The 23,607-nt window shown below is 53.7% G+C and overlaps 1 protein-coding gene across 7 annotated transcripts in view; it reads right to left on the minus strand.

The window, feature by feature from the left end:
* The window catches only part of MYH10 (myosin heavy chain 10), a 183,324-nt gene extending 160,011 nt beyond the window's left edge, over positions 1–23,313 (minus strand). For all 7 annotated transcript variants that reach the window (XM_077458583.1, XM_077458581.1, XM_077458580.1 and 4 more), the window contains exons 1-2: positions 23,176–23,313; positions 10,421–10,791 (exon numbers count right to left, since the gene is read on the minus strand). In XM_077458583.1, coding sequence (XP_077314709.1) covers positions 10,421–10,765 — 345 coding nt within the window. In that variant the 5' untranslated portion in view covers positions 10,766–10,791; positions 23,176–23,313. The remainder of the gene's footprint in view (positions 1–10,420; positions 10,792–23,175) is intronic.
* Between the last annotated feature and the right edge of the window lie 294 nt (positions 23,314–23,607).

The raw sequence follows: 23,607 nt of genomic DNA on the forward strand, positions 1-23,607 counted from the left end.
CATGTGTGTGTAACGGCAGGCGTCCCAATACTTTTGGTAATAGCGTATATCTTTAACAACCAGATCTGTACAAATTGTTACAAATTTTAGATTCTCTAATAATTGGGATTCTTCAGGTGTCTGTAGATTTGCTCCCTCTTCGTAGTGTCCTCACCATGCCCTGCGCCTATCTACCACCAGATAACGTCTCCCCTGCCGGATTCCAGCGGTCTAAACCTCGCAGACCGAAATAGAATGGCGGTAGACGTCTGCGTTCTGGAACGCCGCATTCCACCGGTTGCGTCTCAGGATCTTATCTCACGGCGGGGGCGGGGGGGGGCGGTTCCAGACTCTGAGACCCTCGCCCATACCCGACACATGACACAAGCCATGGCTGGGCCAGACACATGCCAGCCTTGCCAACTGCCCACAAAAGGATACAAAGTTATTCCATTCATTTCCTGAAGAGCCAGAAAATCTTCCGCGTCACACATCAAAGAGTCCCAAATTCTAAGTACACCGACGCCGCACAACCCCCTCCCCCTCCACAACCCCCCCCCCCCCCCCCCCATTCACAGAGCACAACAGCAAATCACAGGCATCCCCTGAAAGGATTTGTATATATTTAAAGTGCTTGTAAAATCTCACATATAACAAGTGAAGGGACTGGCCTTGGGTGATACACAGAGATGAGACAAATCCTCCCACATAAGTTGCACCCGTTTATCTGCAGCCCTCTCTTCTCTACAGCTTTACAAAGTGCAACATTTACACAGCTTGTCTGAGGTTTCCGAAAGCAGGGGGCAGAAGTTACACTCAGTGAAGGGAGCTGATTGAAGGGAAGAGGACACGCCCCGCCCCCCCCCCCTTTTTCACACAGCAACAGAGCTGAGGCTGTCAATCAGAGGCTGTGTGCTGGAGCTCCCTCCCCTGTCACCATTTTTCTCTTTGGTGTCAGGAAAACTTGTCAGAAGTGACTCGTGCTCATAGCAGAGGAAGGAGGCAGCAGACAGAAATGACACTTAGTGCTCTGGACTGAGACAAGTACACACTATAGGAGGGATGTGCTTTGTTCAGATTTCATTTCATTTTCAATAAAAAAAAAGTGAAGCCCGGGGTGCAGGGTTTCACATGGGGAAGTCATATGCTCCCCTATTATCAAAACGCTCTGTTACACCAATAGGGGAGGGGCTTCAGTATGATCCTTGCACTACAGCACAACTGATTGGTTCCTTGTGCCGATTCTCCTCCCCCCAGTCTGAGCTCTGCTGTACAAGGAATGCAAGAAGCCGATATCTGGTCAACTTCAGGTACTTAGCCTATAAAATAATAAATAAATCTAATGGATGTATTGATAAATACCGAGCCGCGTTATTTTAGGTCTGCCTCTTGTAAAGCGGTTCTTTTCCCCTGGATGAGCAATGCACACTTCATTTGAACCCGCACGCGTTTCGCCTTGCCTGGCTCCTCTCCCACCCCCCTCATCAACATCCTAATAAAAGTTATTTTTTCACAATATAACTTAATTTTAGACCCACCGATGTCATCACTGGGTCTCTGTGCTCCACTAAGCAATGCAGACAGATCATGGCTGGTGGCAAAAGGCAGCGCAATATCAAATGCCCTACGCCTCTCGGGGCAGCAGGCGCCAGCCATATCTGCCTTGAGGAAAGTGGCAGACACCAACCCTGGGGGGACAGACACAGACGCCAGCCATACCCGCCCCGGGGGACAGCCATACCCGCCCCGGGGGACGGGGGACAGCCATACCCGCCCCGGGGGACGGGGGACAGCCATACCCGCCTGGGGGACGGGGGACAGCCATACCCGCCTGGGGGACGGGGGACAGCCATACCCGCCTTGGGGACAGACGCCACCCATACCCGCCTGGGGGGACAGACGCCACCCACACCCGCCTGGGGGACAGACGCCACCCACACCCGCCTGGGGGACAGACGCCACCCACACCCGCCTGGGGGACAGACGCCACCCACACCCGCCTGGGGGACAGACGCCACCCACACCCGCCTGGGGGACAGACGCCACCCATACCCGCCTTGGGGACAGACGCCACCCACACCCGCCTGGGGGACAGACGCCACCCACACCCGCCTGGGGGACAGAGACAAACGCCACCCATACCTGCCTGGGGGACAGATGCCACCCATACCCGCCTGGGGGACAGACGCCACCCATACCTGCCTGGGGGACAGACGCCACCCATACCTGCCTGGGGGACAGACGCCACCCATACCCGCCTGGGGGACAGACGCCACCCATACCCGCCTGGGGGACAGAGACAAACGCCACCCATACCTGCCTGGGGGACAGACGCCACCCATACCCGCCTTGGGGACAGACGCCACCCATACCCGCCTGGGGGACAGACGCCACCCATACCCGCCTGGGGGACAGAGACAAACGCCACCCATACCTGCCTGGGGGGACAGACGCCACCCATACCTGCCTGGGGGACAGACGCCACCCATACCCGCCTGGGAGACAAACGCCACCCATACCTGCCTGGGAGACAGACGCCACCCATACCCGCCTGGGGGACAGACGCCACCCATACCCGCCTCTATGAAGTGGCAGTTATAAACAGATTTGTGTCAGTTTACACCCGCCTACTTCCAATCCGATCCGCAAAATATAAAACAGAAGGTCATCCATCCCCGTTCGTCTGGGTGGATAGGATCAATGGGCCCACAGAGTAGAGCGGGGTGTGTCCAGGTCTGCTCTGTATATGTGAAGTGGGCACAGAGCTGTCATCTACCCGCTCTGCTTATTGTGACCCGCATCCGGTGGCCCTCGCTCTTCAAGAAGTTGGTCACCTCTGATCTAGATGATGCTGGAGGTGCTCCAGCCAGAAAACGAGGTGGGGTTCTATCAGACTTGCCGCGGCTTCTGATGCACATTGTGAGAAGCTCACAGTGTGCGGTGAAATCAGAGGAAGCCGTTTCAGTCCGGGAGAAGACTCTTTGATAAATTATTCTCTACAGTCGCAGATCTATTAGCGGTCATCTCTCCTACTTGGTCGGAGATTTACAGCTGCCTCCTCCCGATCAGACCATGCAGAGAAGGATCAAAGTGTCCCGGAATACACAGCCCACTGAGCACCAACTATGCAGGGTCTGTAAAGAAATGATTGGCCCACCTTTAAGATATAGGCAACCAACCATACTCATACAGAATGACATGAGGGGCGCCACATAACTGACGGATGGACGTGGACCTAGATCGGCAGCTCTGCACATGCTCAGTCCTTATCTCGGCACACTATGGAAGATTGGCTGAGGCTCCGGCATTGGTGGCCATCAATCATCAGCGAGAACCTCTTCAAACCGAGAGGTCAAACGCATGTGTTGTTTATCGAGCCGCAGCTGGGATCTTGGCTCCCGTCTACAGACCTGATGGCGGCTCCGATTCAAGATTCCAGAAGGATCTCGGATGCACAAGTAGAATTAAAGGACACCTGTCGATCTGGAGCAAATAAGACAAGGGGGTCAAGCTGGGCTGAAGAGAAAGAAAAACCCAAGAAATTCAGACGAGACCAGAAGGTGCAACTGGTGCTTTGCATCAGCCCCTCCGCTCCAGAATAACCCCCTGATCTCATCACATCTCCTCCAAACTAAACTCCTAGAGAATGACCTAAAGCAGGGGTCCCTAGACTTTCTAAACAAAGGGCCAGTTTACTGCTCTCCAGACGTAAAGGGGAGGGAAACTGTGGGCATTGGGAGTAGAAAAGGTCCCAACGCCAGTGGGAATAAAGTAACTGTGCCCCATCAACGGCGTCACTGGGAGGAATCGTGTTCCCCATCAACGGCGTCACTGGGAGGAATCGTGTTCCCCATCAACGGCGTCACTGGGGGGAATCGTGTTCCCCATCAACGGCGTCACTGGGAGGAATCGTGTTCCCCATCAACGGCGTCACTGGGGGGGGGGGGAAAGTGTTCCCCATCAACGGCGTCACTGGGGGGGGGGGGGGGGGGGGGAAGTGTTCCCCATCAACGGCGTCACTGGGGGGGGAAGTGTTCCCCATCAACGGCGTCACTGGGGGGGGAAGTGTTCCCCATCAACGGCGTCACTGGGGGGGGAAGTGTTCCCCATCAACGGCGTCACTGGGGGGGGAAGTGTTCCCCATCAACGGCGTCACTGGGGGGGAAGTGTTCCCCATCAACGGCGTCACTGGGGGGGAAGTGTTCCCCATCAACGGCGTCACTGGGGGGGAAGTGTTCCCCATCAACGGCGTCACTGGGGGGGAAGTGTTCCCCATCAACGGCGTCACTGGGGGGGAAGTGTTCCCCATCAACGGCGTCACTGGGGGGGGAAGTGTTCCCCATCAACGGCGTCACTGGGGGGGGAAGTGTTCCCCATCAACGGCGTCACTGGGGGGGAAGTGTTCCCCATCAACGGCGTCACTGGGTGGGAAGTGTTCCCCATCAACGGCGTCACTGGGTGGGAAGTGTTCCCCATCAACGGCGTCACTGGGGGGGGAAGTGTTCCCCATCAACGGCGTCACTGGGGGGGGAAGTGTTCCCCATCAACGGCGTCACTGGGGGGGGGGAAGTGTTCCCCATCAACGGCGTCACTGGGGGGGGGAAGTGTTCCCCATCAACGGCGTCACTGGGAGGGGGAAGTGTTCCCCATCAACGGCGTCACTGGGGGGGGGAAGTGTTCCCCATCAACGGCGTCACTGGGAGGGGAAGTGTTCCCCATCAACGGCGTCACTGGGGGGGGGGAAGTGTTCCCCATCAACGGCGTCACTGGGGGGGGGAAGTGTTCCCCATCAACGGCGTCACTGGGGGGGGGGGGGAAGTGTTCCCCATCAACGGCGTCACTGGGGGGGAAGTGTTCCCCATCAACGGCGTCACTGGGGGGGGAAGTGTTCCCCATCAACGGCGTCACTGGGGGGGGAAGTGTTCCCCATCAACGGCGTCACTGGGGGGGGAAGTGTTCCCCATCAACGGCGTCACTGGGAGGAATCGTGTTCCCCATCAACGGCGTCACTGGGAGGAATCGTGTTCCCCATCAACGGCGTCACTGGGAGGAATCGTGTTCCCCATCAACGGCGTCACTGGGGGGGGGGGGAAAGTGTTCCCCATCAACGGCGTCACTGGGGGGGGGGGGAAAGTGTTCCCCATCAACGGCGTCACTGGGGGGGGGGGGGGGGGAGTGTTCCCCATCAACGGCGTCACTGGGGGGGGAAGTGTTCCCCATCAACGGCGTCACTGGGGGGGAAGTGTTCCCCATCAACGGCGTCACTGGGGGGGGAAGTGTTCCCCATCAACGGCGTCACTGGGGGGGGAAGTGTTCCCCATCAACGGCGTCACTGGGGGGGGAAGTGTTCCCCATCAACGGCGTCACTGGGAGGAATCGTGTTCCCCATCAACGGCGTCACTGGGAGGAATCGTGTTCCCCATCAACGGCGTCACTGGGAGGAATCGTGTTCCCCATCAACGGCGTCACTGGGGGGAATCGTGTTCCCCATCAACGGCGTCACTGGGGGGAATCGTGTTCCCCATCAACGGCGTCACTGGGAGGAATCGTGTTCCCCATCAACGGCGTCACTGGGGGGGGGGGGGAAAGTGTTCCCCATCAACGGCGTCACTGGGGGGGGGGGGGGGGGGAGTGTTCCCCATCAACGGCGTCACTGGGGGGGGAAGTGTTCCCCATCAACGGCGTCACTGGGGGGGAAGTGTTCCCCATCAACGGCGTCACTGGGGGGGGAAGTGTTCCCCATCAACGGCGTCACTGGGGGGGGAAGTGTTCCCCATCAACGGCGTCACTGGGGGGGGAAGTGTTCCCCATCAACGGCGTCACTGGGGGGGGAAGTGTTCCCCATCAACGGCGTCACTGGGGGGGGAAGTGTTCCCCATCAACGGCGTCACTGGGGGGGAAGTGTTCCCCATCAACGGCGTCACTGGGGGGGAAGTGTTCCCCATCAACGGCGTCACTGGGGGGGAAGTGTTCCCCATCAACGGCGTCACTGGGGGGGAAGTGTTCCCCATCAACGGCGTCACTGGGGGGGAAGTGTTCCCCATCAACGGCGTCACTGGGGGGGAAGTGTTCCCCATCAACGGCGTCACTGGGGGGGGAAGTGTTCCCCATCAACGGCGTCACTGGGGGGGAAGTGTTCCCCATCAACGGCGTCACTGGGTGGGAAGTGTTCCCCATCAACGGCGTCACTGGGTGGGAAGTGTTCCCCATCAACGGCGTCACTGGGGGGGGAAGTGTTCCCCATCAACGGCGTCACTGGGGGGGGGAAGTGTTCCCCATCAACGGCGTCACTGGGGGGGGGGAAGTGTTCCCCATCAACGGCGTCACTGGGGGGGGGAAGTGTTCCCCATCAACGGCGTCACTGGGAGGGGGAAGTGTTCCCCATCAACGGCGTCACTGGGGGGGGGAAGTGTTCCCCATCAACGGCGTCACTGGGAGGGGAAGTGTTCCCCATCAACGGCGTCACTGGGGGGGGGGAAGTGTTCCCCATCAACGGCGTCACTGGGGGGGGGAAGTGTTCCCCATCAACGGCGTCACTGGGGGGGGGGGGGGAAGTGTTCCCCATCAACGGCGTCACTGGGGGGGAAGTGTTCCCCATCAACGGCGTCACTGGGGGGGGAAGTGTTCCCCATCAACGGCGTCACTGGGGGGGGAAGTGTTCCCCATCAACGGCGTCACTGGGGGGGGAAGTGTTCCCCATCAACGGCGTCACTGGGAGGAATCGTGTTCCCCATCAACGGCGTCACTGGGAGGAATCGTGTTCCCCATCAACGGCGTCACTGGGGGGAATCGTGTTCCCCATCAACGGCGTCACTGGGAGGAATCGTGTTCCCCATCAACGGCGTCACTGGGGGGGGGGGGGAAAGTGTTCCCCATCAACGGCGTCACTGGGGGGGGGGGGGGGAGTGTTCCCCATCAACGGCGTCACTGGGGGGGGAAGTGTTCCCCATCAACGGCGTCACTGGGGGGGAAGTGTTCCCCATCAACGGCGTCACTGGGGGGGGAAGTGTTCCCCATCAACGGCGTCACTGGGGGGGGAAGTGTTCCCCATCAACGGCGTCACTGGGGGGGGAAGTGTTCCCCATCAACGGCGTCACTGGGAGGAATCGTGTTCCCCATCAACGGCGTCACTGGGAGGAATCGTGTTCCCCATCAACGGCGTCACTGGGAGGAATCGTGTTCCCCATCAACGGCGTCACTGGGGGGAATCGTGTTCCCCATCAACGGCGTCACTGGGGGGAATCGTGTTCCCCATCAACGGCGTCACTGGGAGGAATCGTGTTCCCCATCAACGGCGTCACTGGGGGGGGGGGGAAAAGTGTTCCCCATCAACGGCGTCACTGGGGGGGGGGGGGGGGGAGTGTTCCCCATCAACGGCGTCACTGGGGGGGGAAGTGTTCCCCATCAACGGCGTCACTGGGGGGGAAGTGTTCCCCATCAACGGCGTCACTGGGGGGGGAAGTGTTCCCCATCAACGGCGTCACTGGGGGGGGAAGTGTTCCCCATCAACGGCGTCACTGGGGGGGAAGTGTTCCCCATCAACGGCGTCACTGGGGGGGAAGTGTTCCCCATCAACGGCGTCACTGGGGGGGAAGTGTTCCCCATCAACGGCGTCACTGGGGGGGAAGTGTTCCCCATCAACGGCGTCACTGGGGGGGAAGTGTTCCCCATCAACGGCGTCACTGGGGGGGAAGTGTTCCCCATCAACGGCGTCACTGGGGGGGGAAGTGTTCCCCATCAACGGCGTCACTGGGGGGGGAAGTGTTCCCCATCAACGGCGTCACTGGGTGGGAAGTGTTCCCCATCAACGGCGTCACTGGGTGGGAAGTGTTCCCCATCAACGGCGTCACTGGGGGGGGGGAAGTGTTCCCCATCAACGGCGTCACTGGGGGGGGGGAAGTGTTCCCCATCAACGGCGTCACTGGGGGGGGGGGAAGTGTTCCCCATCAACCGCGTCACTGGGGGGGGGAAGTGTTCCCCATCAACGGCGTCACTGGGAGGGGGAAGTGTTCCCCATCAACGGCGTCACTGGGGGGGGGGAAGTGTTCCCCATCAACGGCGTCACTGGGAGGGGAAGTGTTCCCCATCAACGGCGTCACTGGGGGGGGAAGTGTTCCCCATCAACGGCGTCACTGGGGGGGGGAAGTGTTCCCCATCAACGGCGTCACTGGGGGGGGGGGGAAGTGTTCCCCATCAACGGCGTCACTGGGGGGGGAAGTGTTCCCCATCAACGGCGTCACTGGGGGGGGAAGTGTTCCCCATCAGAGGCGTCACTGGGGGGGGGAAGTGTTCCCCATCAACGGTGTCACTGGGGGGGGGGAAGTGTTCCCCATCAACGGCGTCACTGGGGGGGGAAGTGTTCCCCATCAACGGCGTCACTGGGGGGGAAGTGTTCCCCATCAACGGCGTCACTGGGGGGGGGGGGGGGGGGGGAAGTGTTCCCCATCAACGGCGTCACTGGGGGGGGGGGGGGGAAGTGTGATTATGTCCAATTGTTGGTATTAGTGGATGAAAAAAGTGCCCCAAGGGCTGGATAGAAGCAAAGGGCCACATCTGGCCCCCGGGCCGTAGTTTGGAGGCCACTGACCTAAAGGACACTTCTCTAAAGGAGAAATGTGGAGCAGCATTGATGTCAACTGGCTTCTAGTATTGTGCCGTGTCAGTCATCGTGGCCACCCCCCTCCCCCGCAGCATTAACCCTTCAATGCTGAGGGGGGAGGGGGGGGGAAAAGCCCCACTACAAGGGTAATTTGTTTCTTTTCTTTGAAGTTCAGCTTTAAAATACTTGATTTCTGTGCTTTACCTGAAGTTCTAAGCTGGTGACAGGTTCTCTTTCAAATACATTTTTGCAAAATACCTGAAATCCTATAAATGGGAAGAAATAGGTATAGGACCCGACTTCCCAACTACGGCTTTCCAGAATCATATTTCAGAGTAATTAAAAGGGAGGCCGGGTGGCAGCATCAGCCGGAAGCTTTAAGGACTGCCAAGTCCCACCATCTCCTTCAAGCCAATAACGGTATCTCCAGCTGCTGCAAGATAACCGATTAACTCCGCAGCACCTCTCTAGCCGGGAACGGGTTAAACTGCTGAAATGCACAAAGTTCAAATCGAGGAATATGGGTTTGTTTTATGCCCTGAACTGCAAATATTTACATGGTCGAAATCTAAGTCTGGAAATTAAAAATGCCATTTCCTCCGTGCCTAAAAGAGGAAGCTGTGGGTAATGAAGAATTTCATCCGCCGTCATATTACCTTCTATAAAAAGGAATGTCAGCCAACTAAAACCAAAAGGAAAAAGAACACTATGGGGGTGACGCATTACATGGCACTGGGGGTGCATTATAGGCTGGGACCCTTCATATTCATGAGAACACAGCTTATCCAATCACTAGAGACCAGTGACATCACCGAGACCCTTCATATTCATGAGAACACAGCCTATCCAATCACTAGAAACCAGTGACATCACCGAGACCCTTCATATTCATGAGAACACAGCCTATCCAATCACTAGAGACCAGTGACATCACCGAGACCCTTCATATTCATGAGAACACAGCCTATCCAATCACTAGAGACCAGTGACATCACCGAGACCCTTCATATTCATGAGATCACAGCCTATCTAATCACTAGAAACCAGTGACATCACCGAGACCCTTCATATTCATGAGAACACAGCCTATCCAATCACTAGAGACCAGTGACATCACCGAGACCCTTCATATTCATGAGAACACAGCCTATCCAATCACTAGACACCAGTGACATCACAGAGATCCTTCATATTCATGAGAGCACAGCCTATCCAATCACTAGAGACCAGTGCCATCACAGAGACCCTTCATATTCATGAGAACACAGCCTATCCAATCACTAGAGACCAGTGACATCACAGAGATCCTTCATATTCATGAGAGCACAGCCTATCCAATCACTAGAGACCAGTGACATCACAGAGACCCTTCATATTCATGAGAACACAGCCTATCCAATCACTACAGACCAGTGACATCACAGAGATCCTTCATATTCATGAGAGCACAGCCTATCCAATCACTAGAGACCAGTGACATCACAGAGACCCTTCATATTCATGAGAACACAGCCTATCCAATCACTACAGACCAGTGACATCACTGAGACCCTTCATATTCATGAGAACACAGCCTATCCAATCACTAGAGACCAGTGACATCACCGAGACCCTTCATATTCATGGCAAGAGTCTAAGAACTGTTGTTGACCCATACAAAGTTATATCATCTCTCAAACTGGTCAGGACCTCCAATGTCAATAAGCACCGTTTGCCGGCCTGTCCTGGACATCATGTAGCACATACAACGAAGTCACTTCCACTGGTTCAGAGAAGCACGTCTATGCAGCATATTTAGGAGGAACATTGAACAATAGTCACAGATAAATACAAAATACTTACATAGATGAGCCCTGAGTAGTATCGGTCCTTTAGATTATGTAACACAGAAGCCTCGTTAAGACACGTCAGTTCCGCCATGTCTTCCACTTTAGAGAATTTTGGTGGGTTCATCTTCTGGATGTCATCTTTGTTGACCATGGCCTTCTTGCCATTCTCGGCTAGCTCCACCACCACCTCGTCTCCTTTTTCCTCCTTGATGCTGGCCGCCTCGAACCCATGCCGCTCCGATGGCACCCACACCAGCTTCTTGGCGGTCCAGTCAGCTTGAGTGGCTGGATTGTAGACCACATCGCGGTCCACGAAGAGGTATCGCTCGGGGTCATCCTGCCCCACTCTCTGAGACATTGTGACTTGAAGTTTCTAAGAATCACCTAAGGACAAAAAAAATAAATACAAAATGATGTCAGACCTTTCATAGGAGAATTCTAGATTACTCCACATTTCTCGAAGGACAATGCAAAGTGTGTGGGTAGCAAAGATACAAGAAACAATAAAAACCTGCCAGTAGATCAAATTTACTGTAGAATATTGTGAAACGAGCGCGTACTCTTTTTTTTTATTATCCAATGGGGTAAATAGTGAACTGACTGTGGAGGTAACACACAGCCGAGGTCAGTGGTTCTCAGTCCTGTCCTCCAGTACCCCCCCCCCCCCCCCCAACAGGCCATGTTTGCAGGTTTTCCTTTATCTTGCACAGGTGCTTTAAATCAGAGTCAATGGCTTGGGATTTTGGCCAGCTAAGAGAAATTCCCAAAACATGGCCTGTTGGGGGTACTTGGTGACAGGGTTGAGAACCACTGATAGACATTACAAGCAAAGTTTGCTCTTCCTAAAAAATACTGACACTTAAAGTGATATTAAAGTCTTGTTTTTTTTGCTTAAAAATAACAAACATGTTATACCTTCCTGCTCTGTGTAATGGTTTTGCACAGAGCAGCCCTGATCCTCCTCTTCTTAGGTGAGTGGCCCCCCTCCCCTCCAGCGCTTGCTATGGGGACACCCGAGCCAAGTCGCTGCTCTGTGTCCATTTAGAGTGACGGAGAGCGAGAGAGAGCGAGCGCGAGAGAGAGCGAGCGCGAGAGAGAGCGAGCGCGAGAGAGAGAGAGCGCGAGAGAGAGTCGGGGGTAGAACTGCAGCACCCTCTCTGAATGGACACACAGCAGCGGCTCAGCACAGAGCTGCTTGCTGGGGAGGGGCTCAAACCAGGAGCGCCAGTGGGGGACCAGAGAAGAGGAGGATCAGGGCTGCTCTGTGCAAAACCCCTACCCAAAGCAGGTAAGTATGACATGAATGTTATTTTTAACCACTTCATACCCTGCCCATATGATGTCTGCAGGAGTGATCTCCCATCCTGGGCGGGTGTCATAGGATCTCCTGGGCTTCCCGGCCGTCTAGGGGGGGGGCACCAAGCACCTGCGAATGCTGGTAACAGAGCCAGGACGTGTATATATTTATTAAATAATACATCTATAATTTGATTCCCTATTTTGTAGACACTATAACCTTTGCGCAAACCAATCAATATACGCTTAGTGCAATTTTTTTTTAACAAAATATATGTAAAAGAATACATATCGGCCTAGGAAAAAAAATAGTTTTTTTTTTTTTAATTTGGATATTTATTATAGCAAAAAGTTCTTTTGTTTATAGCTGTGTGTGTGTGTGTGTGGGGGGGGGGGGGGGGGGAATATAAAAATGTAATTTGGGTACAGTGTTGCATGACCGCGCAATTGTCATTCAAAATGTGGCAGCGCTGAAAATTGGTGGCCTGGGCAGGAAGGGGATGAAAATGCCCGGTATTGAAGTGGATAAACAAAAAAAAAAAAAAAAACACCTGAGACTTTAGTATCACTTTAATGGCAAACACTCTGTCTGAAAACACTGACACATAATGACAACTTTGTATCAACATTTTTCAGCAGTGGGGAGAAAACCAGAACAACCTTATAGAATAGAAGACGCAATATAAGTGCAACAATAAGCCGCCCAACAGCATCATCCTTCCAGACCTGAAAATGCACCCATTTTAAATCCACCTTGATCCGGTCACGTGATCCGGCAGCTCCGCCTCCCATGACAAGGAGCGGCTGCTGCAAGGGAGACCAGGGAGCTCCGCCAACGGCTGGGCTAGGGGGAGCCTATGGGTGACGTGACGGCTCCCCGAAAATTCAGAGCCATTGCAGGGTGCTTCTTTTGCAGAGCTGCAGGATCACATGACCAGATGGGTGGGTGTATATATATACATTTTTTTTTTTTTTTTTCCCATATAAAAAGGTTGGGCAGGAAAGGTAGGGAGGGGACATTTTTAGGAAGAGATAGAGATGGCGTTTTCTTCTACTTTAGAGTCTGTATTTGCGTGACACTGCTCTTGGATGGCGATAGGCCACACTTTGGGGTGTAGGTATGGCAACTTTTCCAATACCCAGCACATATTGGGCGGCACAGTGGTGTAGTGGGCGGCACAGTGGTGTAGTGGTTAGCACTCTCGCCTAGCAGTAAGAAGGGTCACTGGTTTGAATCCCAACCACGACACTACATGCCTGGAGTTCACATGTTCTCCCTGTGCCTGCGTTGGTTTCCTCCGGGTACTCCGGTTTCCTCCCACACTCCAAAGACATGCAGATAGGTTAATTGGCTTCTGTCCAAAATCGGCCCCTAGTATATGAATGGGGATCTTGGATTGTGGGCTCCTTGAGGGTAGGGAGCGATGTGAGTGTGTAATGTACAGTGATAGGGACAATTGTAAACACTCACTCAGGTTGAACTGGATGGACTGGTGTCTTTATTCAACCTTACTGACTATGTAACCCCAGAAATGAAAAGGTGTACTGCAATGGGGGTGTACAATGGCATATTAGACCTCGATCTCAACCAAGACACTATCTGCATGGAGTTTGCTTTGCGTGATTGGATGGGTTTCCTCCCACATTCCAAAGGCATGCTGGTAGGTTAGTAAGTTGGCTCAACTATGTGTTCCCAATGGAGAAAGAGTTCAGTCATTTCAATGAATACACACTATGACACAACTGGTATTATTTTCATATTAGCTCAGAGGTCTACTTAGAGCAGTGGCGGAATGGTTGGTCGTCTTCCAGCACATGCCAGGAGATGACCCGCTTGGAAAGCCGTCAGGATTGAGCGAACAGTTGGGAAGCATTTAGCCATCAGGCTGAATATAGTTCTCCATCACGAGCGCCCAGTGACTAACGACATAACGCTTGGGCCCCGTCAGCTGTCACTACTTTCCTGGCACGGCTTCAGCACATGGGACCCTCGTAAACCAGTCGGAAGCCGATGTGTGCTTGTCATCCAAGCCTCTAGAGCACCATGATGTCATCACGGTGAAGCCTCCAGCCAACCAAGTCACCCGAAACATCTTAATGGGGGGGGCGGTAGAGACTTGGAAGCAGAGACAGAAAAATTCACCCGGAAGATGACTGGGCAAAGTGCCTTGTGGGGACTACAAAGGAGTTCCAATCTTGCTTTTTGGATCCAAAGAAAAACTTCTTACAACTTTGCCCGTATCTTGCTAAAAACAACGGCACTACTAATCATCTATTAAACCGATTCCAAGCAGACATTTCCTATCTGGACTAAAAATGGTTCCACTTCAGCAGTTCACACAACAGGACTACAGAATAAACTTCATGTTATGGTGATGAGAAGAAAGGGAGGTGTTCTGTAGTCAATGTGAATTCAATGTGAACACCCTACCCTTAGCACCACTTACAGATTATGAGCTCTCTTAGAAATGTGGAACTGTAGCCCGGGGCCGGAACGTGCCTGGGGCCCTCAACTCCTGGGTCAAGAACTCCCCTGACAAATACATTGCAGGTCATGACCCCTCTCCTCCAGTGGCAGGAACTATACTATGCACTTCTCTGATTCACCCAATAGTACAGTGATCTCTAGACTGCAGCCCAGGGGCCGCATTTGGCCCTTTACTTGGCTTTATCTGGCTCTTGGGTCACTATTCCTCCCACTAATGGGACACAATTTCTCCCACTGGCACCCATAATGGGGCACTATTCCTTCCACTAATGGGACACAATTTCTCCCACTGGCACCCATAATGGGGCACTATTCCTCCCACTAATGGGACACAATTTCTCCCACTGGCACCCATAATGGGGCACTATTCCTCCCCGAATACCAAATGTGGCGAAGTTGACTCTCACTGATGCCAGGAAAATTTCCACTCCCACTGGCCACAGTCTGGTCTCCGATCGGCTCTTTAGGTGCTGCCGCCACCATTCGTGGTAAGGGAAACTGGCAGTAAAACATTTCGACGTCACGGCCGGTTCCCTACTGCGCGAAATGAAGTGCGCTGTGCTTTCTAGCTGGCTCGGCAGAGGGCCGAACTTCCGGGAGACCTCTCTGCATCTCGCCACAGCCAGGTCTCCAGGGAGGTGGGGACAGGTACCTGTCAAATACAGGTAAGCCCCCCCCCCCGAAAGGTGCTAAATGTGGCACCAGAGGGGGGAGGAAGCAAACAAGTGGAGCTTCCACTTTTGAGTGGAACTCTGCTTTAAACAATCATCATGAAATGTGTAGATCTTAGTTGGCCAAGAACAGGATGGGAGGTGTGAATGTGGAACTATGCTGTTGTAGAACAGGGTGGTGGTTCCACAACCCGCAGAATCCTCCACATCAGCTTCCTGCTGGTTTACGAGGGTCCATGCGCTGAAGCCAGGACAGGAAAGTAGAAACAGCCGATAGCCATTGAGCGAGGTCATTAGTCAAGCTTAAGGATAAGCTTGGGTTTGGATCTATTGTATGGTTGTTCAAGAACAGGGTGGAAGGTGGAAAGTGGTGTAACATCCCCGTTCATGAACAGGGGGGGTTCCACAACACGCACCACAGACACCTTATCCAATCACTATGGAATGTGTAGATCCTGGTTTGGCCAAAACCAGGATGGAAGGTGCAATTGCGGAATTATCCCGTTTTAGAACAGGGTGGTGATTTCACAACCAAGAGAAGCCTCCACATTGGCTTCCTGATGTTTAGGAGGCTCCGTGTGCTGAAGCCTCGCTAGGAAAGTAGCAACAACCCCTGGGCTAGGTCATTAGTCACCGTTAGAAAAGAGCGTGGGTTCGATCCACACTCCACAATCGAACCTACACAAAGGCATTGGGATGCTCATGACACCACTGACCTAATACGGTGACATGGCCATATATGGTCAACATCACTGACCTAACATGGCTATATCCCTTCCATTGTGTACACGCAACGCTGCCCTTGCCACAGCTAAATAGGTCACCAGTGGCTGCCTCCTCCCAGGTTCAGGCCAAACCCAAGCTCATCCTTAGTCACTTGGAGCTCACAATGGAGAACAATATACAGCCCAAAGGCTTCCAAACTTTTAGCTCAATCTTGAGGGCTTTCCCAGCGTGTCCACGCTGCCCCAGCCACAGCTCATTAGGTCACCACTGACCGCTTCCTCCTGGGTAAAAAAAAAAAAAAAAAGTCACTGGATGGATACAGTACCCAAGATCTACTGCTTCATTGCCAAGTCTGTAGCTGAAGATCATTGCCCCTGGCTGGGATGTGCAGTCCCTTTAGGCTCAAGTAGCAGCAAATATTAGCCACCAACTTAGTATACTCCCCAAATTCAAATCATGTAAAATACACAGGAAAAGCAGCCAACACATTTCGGCTGTGATGGCCTTAGTCATAGCAAGTTATGAATAAGGCTATGACTAAGGCCACCACGGCTGAAACATGTTGCCAGTTTATCCTATAGAGCCCAAAAAAAATTTGAATTCCCAAGTATACCGAGTTGCCAGCTAATATTTGCCGCTTTTTCAGACCGAACCCAAGCTCATCCTCGGTCACCTGGAACTCACGATGAACAATATTCAGCCCAATAGCTAAACACTTCCCAACTGTTAATTCAATCCTAAAGGCTTTCCAACGGGTCGTCTCCTGGGCTCTGCTGGAAGACTATCAAACATTGCTAACCAAACAGACCTGGTTTACTTGGAATGACCCTTGAAGAAACAATCCCTCGGACCCTCTCCTTCACCGAGTGCAGTCAGACAATACGAGAAGAGAGTCAATGTAATGGATTTATTCTCCAGGAGACACGAATGTATAATGCTGGCTGGCAAGAAATTAAATCCAAATGAATAAAGATTTTTCATATTAGCATCAGAGAGAGGGGGAAAAAAATAAAAAATAAAAATGGTGGTGATGCTTTAATCTGCCCGGGGCTTTGAAGTGTCTGCGTGTGTAATAAGATTGAAATACAAAGAGAGGGGGAATGAGATTCACCTGGGCGGGAAAGGGGGCTGCCTTCCTTCAAATAGAATATTCTATCCGGTGATTAGGAAGCTTTCAGACTTACAGGAAGATGGAGTTAATGAATGTTAGAATAATGGAGAAAAAAAAAAAAAAAAAGAAGGAGGCAACGTGTATAACATGGAGGGGACGGGCTGGGAAATTAAAGGGCCAATCCACCCAACAGTCTGATTTCCGCTACATGCAAAGCTTGATCAGCCGAGATGACCCGACGACCCCCCCCCCCCAAGGGCTTAGAGTCTCAGAGGAAGAGTGCCCACCTCTAGCCAGGACTTTGGATAAGAGGGTGCCCACTGGTCCTCCTGCATGGGGCCTGGCCAGCAGGAAAGCCCATGCAGCAGGGTGAAGTAGATGTGGGCAGGGATGGGGGGCAATTACTGGAACCAATCCCATGTATGGCTCTCTCTGCAGCAGCTGAAAGCTTGCTTCTCCTCCACCTCCTGCTGGCTTTCAGGTGCTGCCAAGAGAACCATACAGGGGATCAGTTCCAGTAATTGCAAACACACACCGATGTGCGTGTCTGTGCACCATACATTTCCTCTCTGCTGCCCAGGCCTCCCTGCCCCTGCAGCGCCTCCGGCTTCCCTCCTCTCCTTCCTGCAGCTGCAAGCACACAATAGGATCCCACATTATGGAGAGTGTGGGAAGCTTCAAATAATTGCCCCCCCCCCGATCACCCTCCCTGTGCTCCATATATTTCCCCATGCTGCCCAGGCCCTCCTGTTTGCCCCCCCCCCCATCCCTGCAGTGCTGCTGGCTTCCCTCCTCTCCTTCCAGCCGGAAGCTGCAAGCACACAATAGGATCCTTCAAGATGGAGAGTGGGGGAAAGTTTCAATAATTGCCCCCCGCCACACCCATCACCCTCCCTTTACACCATGTTTCCCCCTGCCCCCCCGTGTGCCTCCCTACCCACGCAGTGCTGCTGGTTTCCCTCCTCTCATTCCCGCCAGCGGCTGCAGGCACAATAGGATCCTTCAAAATGGAGAGTGGGGGAAAGTTTCAATAATTGCCCCCCGCCACACCTATCACCCTCCCTGTAAACCATATGTTTCACCCCTGCTGCCCATGCCCCCTTGTGTGCCTCCCTACGCCCGCAGTGCTTCCGGTTCCCCTCCTCTCGTTTCAGCCAGCGGCTGCAAGCACGCAATAGGATCCTTCAAAATGGAGAGTAGGGGGAAAGTTCCAGTAAGTGCCCCCTCTGCCATACTGATTATCCTCCCTGTACACCATACATTTACCCCCTGCTACCCAGGGCCCCCTGTGTGTCCCTACACCCACAGTGCAACCGGCTTCTCTCCTCCCCTTCCTGCCAGCAGCTCCCAGCACACAATAGGATTCTTCAAAATGGACAGCTGGGTAAAGTTTCAAAAATTGCCCTCCCCCACACACCTATCTACCTCCGTTTCCCCCCGGCTGCTCAGGCCCCCCTGTGTGCCCCCTACCTCCGAATTGCGGTTCCGGTAAATATATCCTATTTATCAGCCCCTTCCTGAATGAACACAATGAGTGGTCAGTACCAAGCATTCACTGTGTTCATTCATAACTGAAGCATTCGCTGTATGGGGCCCCCTGTCAGGTTGTCTGTACCAAGTGTCCAGAAGATGAGCCCTTCCCAGTACCAAGTGTCCAGAAGATGAGCCCTTCCCAGTACCAAGTGTCCAGAAGATGCCCCCTTCCAAGTACCAAGTGTCCAGAAGATGCCCCCTTCCCAAGGGCCCACAAGATGCCCCCCTCCCAGTACCAAGAGCTCACAAGATGCCCCCCTCCCAGTACCAAGAGCCCACAAGATGCCCCCCTCCCAGTACCAAGAGCCTACAAGCAGCCCCCCTCCCAGTACCAATTGTCCAGAAGATGAGCCCTTCCCAGTATCAATTGTCCAGAAGATGAGCCCTTCCCAGTACCAAGGGCCCACAAGATGCCCCCCAACTTCCCAGTAACAAGGGCCCACAAGATGAGCCCTTCCCAGTACCAAGTTCACACCATAAATCACATGAGATCCAGTGTAGACAAACGCACTGCATTTGCGACCTGCTTTTGGGATGTTGGCAAGTTGACATGGACACCCCCCGCAGATTGCAAGCGAGTGCACAGAACGCGAACTCGCACCATGTTCTGGTGTGAACTGGCGCATGAAAACGCACCACAGTGCACATAAATGTCCAAAGGAAGAAGGAAGTGACCTCACAGGACAAATGGGGATGAAAAAATAAAAAATAAAACATATCAACTGTATGTACAGATGCAGAAAAATGCATGCAAACGTTCATGGAAAAAAAACGCACAGTAGACGAGGTTTCTGGTGAAAATTGGCCCTTTACCCGCTATGCCACTTTAATGCGCGTAACGTGTTACAATGAACGCGGTGCGCAACAACGCAACCTGACGCTTGTTTTCAGCGCAGACCAACGCACTGAACTGAAGCCCCGAGATGTAAGGCAGGCCCGCCTTGTTCTCATGGTGGCCAAACGCTGCCGGTGTGAATGAGCCCCTCAGGAAAAGGACAGGAAGCCGAAAACTGGCAGATAGGAGGAACCTCCACAAAAAACACGTTGGAAAGGGAGAAGAGGCGGCGTGGGGCCCGCAGGCCGGTGGGTGAGCCGAAGCGCGTTTCTTGGGCCCGGCAGTCTGGCTCTCTGGGTACATTGCTCCTGTAAGAGGTTGGGGGGGGGGGGGGGGGAGCACAGAGGAGGGGGCTAGACACAGGAGAGGAGGTCTAAGCGCATGGAACTTGCTGCATGATGTAGACGGAGCTCTTTGTTCCCTGCAAACTGCTGCAATAACAGATCTGAGCAGCCGCCCATTCAGCCGGCTAACCGGGGGCTCCACGCTTGTCCCTCCGACGTAACCCTTTCACCGCCAAACCAACCCCCCCCCCCTTTCTTCTTTATCTAGCTGAAGAATAATCCAACCAGCCCAGACCAGGGAGGTGCCCCTGCGGGTGAAATTGCACAACGAAGGGGCTGATATAAAACGCCAACCGGCGTCCGAGCACAGCTCTACCGTAGTCACCTACTGACAGTCCCATACAGACGGGCCCCGCACGCGGGCACCAGAGGGCAGAGCACATGGCCAGTTCAGATCTCTTAACCCTAACCGCGCCGCAGACGACGAGAGAAACATGGCCGCCCCCACAGGGGGAAATGAATGAAAGAACAAAAACACGCCGTAGTGCTTTACAAAGTCGCCTAAAGGCCAAAACGGCACCACAACCTTTCACCCCGGGTTGGGGGTGGGCACGGTGTACACACATTGACCCCCAAAGTTATAGGTGGGGGGTGGATCAGGCCATGGGTAAAACCAAGACCACCTCCAACGTTAGAAGCACCGATTTCATGTACTTCGGTAACAAGGAGCGAATTCAAATAAAACGTGTTCCGAAGTTGGCGTGGAAGCAGGACAAAAGCTTTTGCGGGGGGGGGGTTAAGTGGTGGGAAGCCCCTCGCCCGTCCGCTCAGGGGAGGGGGGGGGGGGGGTGGAATTCACGAAAAGGAATTTGTTAGACATAGCTGAGGGTGCAGGGAATGTCGGGGGTGTATCAGAGGGGCGGTGTCGGGGGCATTCGTGAGGGTAGGGGGGGCACAAAGCCCTCCTGACTGCACAGGCAAGGGCTGAAATGTATTCCAGAGTTGGGAACTAGAAGATGTCATCCAAATAGAGATACATTGTATGAGAGGGATACATCTTACAGGTGGAGGCACGTTGTATGGATACATTGTATAGGATACATTGTATAGGAGGATACATATTACAGGTGGAGGCACATTATATGGATACATTGTATAGGATACAAAGCAATCCACAGATATGAGATATTTGGTGGGAAGTGTCCACTGGACCTTCAAGCTTTCAGGACAATTCAAATCCCTTTACAAGATGAGGATGATGGGTGCAGGTGGGGATGCGGCGGGTGCAGGTGGGGATGCGGCGGGTGCAGGTGGGGATGCGGCGGGTGCAGGTGGGGATGCGGCGGGTGCAGGTGGGGATGCGGCGGGTGCAGGTGGGGATGCGGCGGGTGCAGGTGGGGATGCGGCGGGTGCAGGTGGGAATGCGGCGGGTGCAGGTGGGCTATGTGGGCATTCACACAAAGTATTTTTGCTACATTGTTAAACATCTAAAAAAAAGCTCAGGTGTTCCTGGACAAGAAACTTGGAAGGGGTCTTCTTCAGAGTAATCCTAACTGGGCATTTTATAGGCATTTGGTACTATGGAGGGGGGAGGGGGAGGTATCTCCTGGGCAGTTCTGGGAAGCCATTTCTGGACTCGATGCTTTGGAGGGTCGTTTTCTGAAGTCTTGGTGTGAAGAGGGCGATATCTTCCGGGTGATTCTAAGGAGACATTTTCTGGGTGCTTGGTACCGGAAGGGGGTATCTTCTCCAAACTTGGCACTGGGAGAAGGTATTTTCTGGGAATTGATACCGGAATACGGACACTGGGAACCGGGAAGGGGGCACTGGGAAAGGGACATCTCCCAGACACCGGGAAGGGGGCACCGGGAAAGGGACATCTCCCAGACACCGGGAAGGGGGCACCGGGAAAGGGACATCTCCCAGACACCGGGAAGGGGGCACCGGGAAAGGGGCACCGGGAAGGGGACTTCTCCCAGACGCCAGGAAGGGGGCACCGGGAAGGGGGCATCTCCTGGGCACAGGAAGGGGACATCTCCCAGACACCGGGAAGGGGGCATCTCCCAGACACCGGGAAAGGGACATCTCGAAAGGGACATCTCCCAGACACCGGGAAGGGGGCACCAGGAAAGGGACAGCTCCCAGACACCGGGAAGGGGGCACCGGGAAAGGGACATCTCCCAGACACCGGGAAGGGGGCATCTCGAAAGGGACATCTCCCAGACACCGGGAAGGGGGCACCAGGAAAGGGACAGCTCCCAGACACCGGGAAGGGGGCACCAGGAAGGGGACAGCTCCCAGACACCGGGAAGGGGGCACCAGGAAGGGGACATCTCCCGGGCACCGGGAAGGGGACATCTCCCGGGCACTTCTCGTCACCTGCTGACACCGTGAGGGGCTATTCACCTGGGCACCTGCTGCTGGGAGGAGGCATCTTCTGGGCAATTCTGAAATAGAGGTGTGCCAGGATGGGTACTCTCAGGTATCTGGGGTTATCAGAGATCTGGCAATTAAACGGGCACTGATGGTAAAGCAGGGGTAAAAAAAAAAAAAAAAAAAAAGTGAGGGAGGGCCCCAGGCAAACGATAAATAGGGGCATTTAGGAAGAATTTGAACCCCTTCCAGTAGCATTCCTTGTACACAATATCAGAAGGGGCACATTTGGGGGATCATTTAAGGGGGAGGGGGTATTCTTTGCTCTTGGTAAACTTACAAAATACAAATTTTGCGGCACTATCTTTAGAAAAGGAGCAACTACTGTATGAGGGACAATCAAAGGGGGGGCAGTTAGACAGAGATGGGGCACCTGGGGCATTTCAGACTCTTCAAAACACAAAGGGGCAGATATGGGAGAATGGGGCCCCTGTGGGAGCTCCTTGTATAGAAGGCAATGTTCTAAATGCCCCCTTTAGTGTATTTTTTTGGGTGGGCCCTATCATGCCATTGCAGAGCTGGGGGGGTCTGTATTAGGATAAGTGTCCTGATTGGGTATTTATAGGGGGTGACATGCTGCAATTGCCCCTGATTGAGTATTTGTGGTGGTGAAATGTTGTAATGCCCCTGATTGGGTATTTATAGAGGGTGAAATGCTGTAATTGCCCCTGATTTGGAAAAAAGGCTGAAATGCTGTAATTGCCCCTGATTAGGTATTTATAGTGGTGAAATGTTGTAATGCCCCTGATCGGGTATTTATAGGGGTGACATGCTGTAACTGCCCCTGATTGGGTATTTATAGGGGTGACATGCTGTAACTGCCCCTGATTGGGTATTTATAGGGGTGACATGCTGCAACTGCCCCCGATTGGGTATTTATAGGGGTGACATGCTGCAACTGCCCCCGAGTGGGTATTTATAGGGGTGACATGCTGTAATTGCCCACGATTGGGTATTTATAGGGGTGGCATAACATAACTGCCCCTGATTGGGTATTTAAAGGGGGTGACATGCCGTAATTGCCCCTGATTGGGTATTTACAGGGTGGAGCGCAATAATTGCCTCTGATTGGACATTTATAGGGGTGGAACACAGTAATTGCCCCTGATTGGGTATTTATAGGGGTGGAATGCAGTAATTGCCCCCGATTGGGTATTTATAGGGTGTGACATGCTGTAATTGCCCTGATGGGGTATTTTCCAGCAGTGATATCTTATATTACCCTCTGAGGGGGATCTGTACAGGCAGCGATGTCCTCATTGGCTGTCTCTGCTCAGGGTGATTGGTTGCCCCCTAGTGGGGTATTTGAAGTAATTGCCCCTGCAGGGGGTAATTGAATGACAAAGCCTACATGACTCCAGCCCGCCTCCATCCCACCACCCGATTCTTACCGGCGGCTCCTGGGCTTCCTCGCTCCGTGTCTGCGTCTCCCGGTACCCGCCAGCCCCGGCCCCGTCCCTCCAGCCCGTCACCTCTCAGGCCACGCCCACCCAACACCAAGAGGCGCTTTCTTCCCCCCCTCTGCACTCTCCGATTTTCCCATTGGCTCCCGATAGCCCCTTCCTGACGCTGATTGGTCGCCGTCACGTCCGTCACGCGCAAACCGTTACTTTTTTTTTTCTTGTCCTTGCTCCCTGTCTTGTCAAATAGGGTCCTCCATCAGATGCTGTCCTCTGCGTACTGCGCATGCGCAGTACACAGGAGCACAGATTCCGAAAATTGCCGAGGACGAACGGCGCCTGCGCCGTGAGTCCAGGTTCTATCCCCACTATCCAAGTGGACATAGAGTTAGAATAAAAAAGAGCCGAGCGCAGCGAGGCCGA

The sequence above is a fragment of the Lithobates pipiens genome, unplaced genomic scaffold (genome assembly GCF_037356315.1).
Source record: "Lithobates pipiens isolate NorthernLeopardFrog02 unplaced genomic scaffold, aLitPip1_a1.2 Scaffold_28, whole genome shotgun sequence".
Classification (NCBI taxonomy): Eukaryota; Metazoa; Chordata; class Amphibia; order Anura; family Ranidae; genus Lithobates; species Lithobates pipiens.